Below are 7,079 nucleotides of genomic sequence, written 5' to 3' on the forward strand. Positions count from 1 at the left end.
GGGTAACCCAGTGGGCTCATCGAGAGATAACTGGCCAGGGCAACCGTTCGTTGAATCTGGAACCCCAAGAGGGACGATCTTAGGTGAGCAATGAGGGAGAACTGCCAGCAAGAGCTTCATTTTCCAGGCTGTACACACGACCATCACACCTGCCCTTAGGAATAGGTGTGGTAGGCCATGTGAATAAGGTCCAGGAGAGCGCTGAATAAGACAGGGTGTCACCTCCATACTATTAATCAGAAATGCAAATGGCTGGAGACTGGACAAACCTCTGACACATGCTGGCCTAGGCCTAGCCTTTCGGACGGGGACAGGACACTGAGACCTGCTGTCCTTAGTCCTTCAGTCGTTGGGGATATTCCCAAGCAAGACTTCTCTGTGGGCTGGGGAACCATCTCCCTCTCTAGTGGGACCTAGGGAGCCCCAGGGCAGGGGAGGGGCCCGGAATCTCTAGGTTGCCCAGGGCTTCGGTTCTCCCTGGAACAGCTTGCCTGCCCCCTAGTGGACTTCTGAAGAGTTTCGGGGACTCGGAAACGCAGAGCAGGAGTGTTGCGCAGGCAGATCCAGGGGAAGAGCAGCGGTAAGAGGCAGCATGGCAAGTGCCAGGAAAGACCTGGGCTTTGGTGTCCAACTGCCCCAGAGGAACTCAGTAGCAATGGGGTGATGCACCACTTCCTAGGGCTGTGAGGCCGGCTCCCTGAGACAATGACCATGCAGCTGCTCAGTGCGCGTGTGGCCCTCCCCCTGCTCTATGTCACTTCACCTTCCCCGTGAGAGTGGAGACGTAGCTCTAACGGTCTTGGGGCAAAACTGAGTTTTCATGCATTCATGTCGGTGGATTTCCTTAACGTGAGGTTCACCTGCCACCACAGTGGCCTCCTCACCTCCCCTGATGGTTTTACTTCTTCTCCCACCAGGATCACCCAGCCCTGCCCTCAGGTAAGCCCAAGTCTGCTACACAGGGTGGCCAGGAGGCCGAGGAGCCAGACAGGGAGATGCCCCTCCCACAACACTTGGGAGAGGAAGGGAGGGTTTCAGGGAAGGCTTCCTGGAGGAGGCAGCAAAGGAGCAGAGGTCTGTAGGGTGAGGAGAAGTTAGCCAGAAGGGGTGGGAAGCACAGGGGGTGGGGAAGAGCGCCCAGGCTGGTATAGGGGTTGGGGGTTGGAGGTAGAGTGTCCATAGCACAGGAAGGGTGCCAGGAAGGAGAGAAAGCGCAGCCAGGAAAGCCACAGGTTAACACCTGGCAAACAGGGTCCCAACTAAGCATTAGATTAAGCAAGCCCAGATGCAGAGAACAGCAGAGGAGAAACTAGGCAGGAGACCTCAGGGGCAGAGACGGCTCATTAAAAGCCTTTGGGCTAACTGGTTCATTAGCTTGTCCATTCATCCGTTCACCCTCCCAATGCTCACTTCTTCGCGGGCATGGGCATGAAGGAATGAACTAGGTAAGGCTGCTGCCAGCAAGGGAGAGCCAAGTGTGGCAACAAAGTACATACAAGGGGCAGTTGGAAAAGGGTTTCGGAAGGAGGTGCCTTTCGGGTGGGCTTTGAAGGCTGTGTAGGAGTTCACCAAATGTTGAAAAAGGGATACAGTCATCTAGGTAGGAAAACAGCAAGAGTAAGGTGTGGCACCATGAGGGGCCTGGGGAAGAGTACGCAGTCTGTCCTGGCCAGAGAGCTGGCTGTGCAGGGGGCAGGTGAGGCGAGGGCAGCATGTGTAGGGCTTGGAATGCCAAGTGAAAGTATTTGGGCTTTTCTAAGGAGTCCATCCCCAATGGTGCCTGCCTGAAGCACCACAAATCAAGCCAGTCCAGATCACCTGGCTTGGGGAGGACCTTCTGGAGCCCGTGGCCGGCTCTGTCATTGCATGAACCCAGGCCCCTCGAGATGTCAGGAGTGTTCCGTTGCTGGGAACCATCCCAAGGGGACAGGAGGGTGAAATCAGGCTGGCAGGGGAAGACAGGGGGACTTCATAGGGACCAGCTGGCACTGACTCATCATGAAAGTCATGACATGAGGGCCCCATCTCTGGGGTTCCACCTGGGCATGTGCCCGGAAGCCCCATGCAAATGCTGGGCTGGCTCCTCATGAGAGGAACCCGCTCTGAGAGCCCCTCAGCCTCACCTGTCCTCACCCTGGTTTGCAGAAAAGAAAGCTGTGTGCCCCTGAGGCCATACCCTCTGGGAGCCTCCAGAGACCGCTGCCATTCTCTGGGCTGTTGTAGCACTGGGCAACCCCCGCAGAGCAGGAGGCAGAGAGAGGTCGGCAGGGACAAGTCCCGTCACCCTCCGAGCCTCCGTTTCCTCATCTAGAAAGTAGGCGATAACTCCCGTCTCAGAGGGTGCTGTGGTTGGGATGATATGAGTGGGAGCTCCAGGCAGGGGTCTGTCCCACAGCAGGCAGCGGGTCATGTGGAATAAATGAGCCCAAAGCCTCGCAGGACAGAGGAAACCAGCCCCGCCCCTGGCAAGGGTACAACCAGGATCCAGGCGGGCCTTCCTCTCCAGAGAACGTGTTCGCAGCTGATAGCAGGTTGGGGAGAGGTGAGGGCCCTGGTGTGTGGCAGTCGATTCACATTCAGTGTGTCAGCTTTGGAGCCAGAGCTCCCTCCCGGAGCCCAAGTTCTGCCCTGGGGGTCTGAGCAGGGGCATCTGAGAGCAGAGCTGCCTCAGTCCTTCTCAGAGGGCACAAGAGTACGGAGACCCTTGGCCGGATGCAGACACACGACATACAACCCACACATGGACAAAGCATGCACTTGGATACACACCACACATGCAGGCACACACTGTGCGCACAGACACCAATATGAGGAGATCCACCACTGCTCCCGGACCGGTGCCCAGACATACTGGACACATACACAGCCAGAGCAGCACACGTGCAGACACACCAAGGCCCACAGATGCACAAGTGCATATACACGACTCACACGGACACATAAATGCACATATGCACAGACGGACAGCATGCACACAGACATTCGCAGATATGCACAGGTACACTGTCATTTGTCGCTCAGGGCACTTTGAGCTCTGAAAGCCACATGGCCCTCACAAATATATATACCACGCAGGTCGTCACACATATATGCACCGTAAGTCACGGCTGCAGCACACTCCTCAGTTGGGAGCGTGCATTCACAGCTGTTGCTGCCTTCGACGTAACAGCAGCACGGGAGGCCGGCAGGGCAGGTCTGGTCCTTGCTGTGAAGTGAGGAGCTGAGGTCTTAGGGAGGCCCACTGACCGGCTCCTGGCAGGATAGCTGGGTCCTGGTTTGAATTCTGGTCTCCCGTGTCTGCCCACCAGGCTGGGCCTCCACTTACCCAAAATGTGCTATACACCCTCATGCCCAGAGGGGCCTCACAGTCCCCCAGAGCAGCCGCTCCTTTTACTGATGGAGAGACCAAGGCCCTGAGAGAAAATCGACAAGCCTGAAGCGCGCCACACAGAGGGCAGTGCAGGAACCGGGGTCATGCTTCTGTTCCCCACCCCATGGCTGCAGGCCACGCACAGACACGGCTGTGTGCGTGTCCCACAGATCGCGGGTGCAGACGCTCCCTCTCAGCGCTCCCGCAGGCTCGCTCGGGACCAGACCCCGTGGTGTTTCCTCTGCGTTACTTCTCACGGTGGCTTGGAAGGTAGGGGTGACTGGCCTCGTTTTGCACTTGAGAAAACCGAGGCATAAAAAGGTTAGGTCTCGCCCTAGCCAATTTGCTCAATGGTTAGAGCATTGGCCCATGGACTGTAGGGTCACGGGTTCGATTCCTGTCAAGGGCACGTGCCTGGGTTGCAGGCTCCATTCCTGCCCCCTTCACGCAGGCAGAGGCGCAGGCAGGAGACAACCAGTCAGTGTGTCTCTCTCATGAAGATGAACAACAGCAAAGTTGTGCAGGTAGGGACTGGCAGTGGCATCTCCCACAACCAAATCCAGCACTTTCACACAGCAGCTCAGGGCTCCAAACACATCACCCATATCCCTTTCACATTGCCTTTCTCTTACACACACACACACACACACACACACACACACGCACACACACACAGCCTGGTCTCTGTGAGCACAGCCTGTGGGCAGAACATTTTCCCAACAACTCCCAAGGGGTCTTTTGAAGAAGGACCAGTTTGTTTAGGGCTGAACCTGTCCCCTGGCCCCCTGCCCTCTCCCCCCGCCAGGGAAATGAATCCCATATGTTCCTGGTCTGCCTGCGCGTTTTGGTGAACACCCTTTGATGTCGGAAGCCAGTTTAATGAGCTGGCTGTGGGTTTGTTTGTTTTCTCTGTGAGACAGAAGTCTCATTTTCCTAAGAATTAAGGCATTATCGCTCCCCATTCCTCCCCAGCACAGTGCTCACAGATGACAAAGCCTGGACTCCTGGCACAGTGCTCACAGATGACCTAAGGATTAGACCGGCTTGGGGAAGACAGGCAGGGAAGGAGGGAGCATTTTCTGAGCATTTGCTGTGGGCCGAGACCTGCGTTAGGAAGAAGGCTCGTGTGGGCCCTGTCAACTCCCATTTGAGAGATGACAAAGCAAAGTCCCGGAGAAGAGATGCAATGTGAGGAGGTGGCCCTGCTGAACCTGGAGCCTCACCTGCCTGGCTCCAGCCCCTGGCACCTGTCCTGCTTCCGCTCATACCACGGGGGAATGACCTCCTCTCTGTGCGCCTGGGCGCCGTGGCTGCACGTGGGGCAGCGTTCCTGGTGTGAGGGATAATGGGCTCTGTGATAACGAGCTCTCAGACTCAAACCATTTGTCGAGAACAAAGTACTGCCCGAAAGGAAGGGAATATTTCTATTTTTATTGCTTTTGTGTCAAGAGGCCAGTTTGCCCGTAGGATTCACACTGGAACACATCAATTAATATCGCTCTAGGGCACTTACTAATGAGCACCCAGTTGGCTGCTAGGGGCCTCAGCAAGGGAATTCTTTGAGGGGAGTGGAGCAGAGAGAGGGGTTGGGAGTGTCTAGGCTGGTGCAGGCCCCTGTCCCATGCTGTCCCTCTCCTCAGGGCCCAGCCTAGGCCTTCCCTGAGCTCGAAGGTCCAGCTGAGCACTGACGGACTTTGGCAAAGGCCGCCCTGATTTCTTGGTTTATGAGGTCCTTCCAGGGATCCCTAGGGAAAGAGGAGAAACAAGAATAAGGAAAGCCCACCCAGAACAACAGTGAGGGAGTAAGAGCCCTTTCCCTCCCTTGGGGTCTCCTGGTCCCTGCACTGGCCTGGCCGTGGCTCCCCAGTGCCCTCCCCATTGGACCTTTCGGGGACCAAGGCTCAGAGGGGCAGTGCTGCTGGCTCATCTGTACGTGTGGCTTCAGTCCAGAGGCCTCCCAGGAGATGGGGAGCCAGCCCCAGCTCTGTCCCTTACTTAGGGACCTGACCTTGGGAGGCCAGAGGGTGAGGGGCTCTGTGACTCTCTGGGTATTTTTCGAGTCCAGATAGGGACACAGGACCCCCCCTCCACACACACTCATTTTCTCGTTCACTTCCTGCAGGTGCCTACAGGAGGGTAGAGCGGGTTATTGCCTTTGCACAGAGAAGCGAGCGAGGCTCTGAGTGACTCACAGCAACCTGACAGGGGATGCTTTTGAGCCTGGTTAGCAGGAGCAGAGGGGAGAGAGGGGGGCCACTGTGTGGACCGTTTCTGTGACACATGACGGCAGGCATGGGCCCTGCTGCCTGGGGCATGGCTACACCATGATATGGAGGGGCCTTTTGCCCCTTCCCCTAATCCCATCAATCTCCTAAACACCCCCAAATAGAAGAAGGAATAACGTATGCAGATATGACAAATACAGAACGTGAAGATAAAAGCACCTTTAGGAAATTTGACTTTAAAAAAATCAAGCTGTAGCACGCAGTTCTAGTACAGTTTGGTAACTGCCTTCTAAATGCAACTCTTAAGACAAGTTCCCATCCAACTGGCATCCTAGCCCTTCCTGCAGATTCCGTCTGTGCGGCTGTCTGTGATCTCATCTCCAAGAAGGCTGATGGGCATGCGGTGATGTTTCTATGTGTGTATGTGCCCGATGCCCACGATGAGCGTCGTGTGTACGCACATGTGTGTGCACTTGTGTGTGCGCATGCATGCACAGTCTCCTGTGTGTGCTGGGTGTGAGCCCGCGGGCCTAGGTTGGTGCGGTGTTCTCCCCTGCCTGCCGGGAGGCCTGGGGGAATGATCTCTACTCTCCTCCCTCCCTGAGCCCAGGAGATGGAAACGTTTCTGGCACTTTCTAAAGTTTCTGTCCGGGATGGAAAAGTCATCAGCTGAGGGAGCTCGGGATGCCAAGTGGCTGCCAGACCTGCCGGTTCCCACTCCTGGTCAGGGTGGCTGGGGGAGGGCTGGGAGCTGGCTGCCCAGCCTGCGTGTCCAGGGGAAAGGCCGGAGCTCTAGAGCTGGGCGCCGGGCACTGGGGCCTGTGCGGCACATGGGGGCAGGGTCTGCGGGCTGGTCCATGCAGGGGAAAGTTCCATGAACATGTCAACAGGAAATACCAGGGAGTGCCGAGTGCTACGGACGCAATGCTGGGGGGTGGGGGAGAGGGCGACAGCAGGGCTCTGTTTGCCCTGTGTGACGAGAGCTGTCTCATGCGGGAGGCAGCGTCAGAGCCGAGACCTGCAGGATAGGAAGGGACCAGGCCAGGGCGTTCCGGGGACCGGGTCAGTGAGAGCAAGGCCCTGGGCTGGGAAGAGCTCAGGGCTGTTTAAGGAACAGTGAGGAGGCCCCGAGCAGGTGGCTTGGCAGCAGAAGGTGGCAGGTGAGATGAGGCCAAGGGAGGGGGACACAGGCCGCAGGGAGTGGAGCTTCCTAGGTTTGAGCCTCAGAGGAATAGGAGGCCCCCAGGGGTTAAACAGGGAACCTTTATATTGATCGTATTTGTTTTCTCTGTAAAAGATCACTCTGGGGGAGACGGGTGGAGGGGCCAGTGGATGAGGGGAAATGGAGAGGAGCCCTGGTGGCCAGAAGAGAGGCGTGGAGGTGGGGAGCTGGCAGGTTGGGGGCGTGATGGAGGCAGAGCTGTGGGATGGCTGAGGACTCCGGACAGCGGGACGTCGCCCGGCTTTCTGAGGGAGGATGGTAA

At 57.0% G+C, this 7,079-nt stretch overlaps 1 protein-coding gene across 1 annotated transcript in view; it reads right to left on the bottom strand.

Annotated features, from left to right (window-relative positions):
* Window positions 1-4,819: 4,819 nt before the first annotated feature.
* The window catches only part of LOC102430842 (olfactory guanylyl cyclase GC-D-like), a 30,895-nt gene continuing 28,635 nt past the window's right edge, over window positions 4,820-7,079 (bottom strand). Inside the window, 1 exon segment of the mRNA XM_023755922.1 lies at window positions 4,820-5,115. Within this exon segment, the coding sequence (XP_023611690.1) occupies window positions 5,019-5,115 (97 nt within the window). The 3' untranslated portion in view covers window positions 4,820-5,018.

This window comes from Myotis lucifugus, unplaced genomic scaffold, assembly GCF_000147115.1.
Source record: "Myotis lucifugus unplaced genomic scaffold, Myoluc2.0 scaffold_86, whole genome shotgun sequence".
NCBI classification, from domain to species: Eukaryota; Metazoa; Chordata; class Mammalia; order Chiroptera; family Vespertilionidae; genus Myotis; species Myotis lucifugus.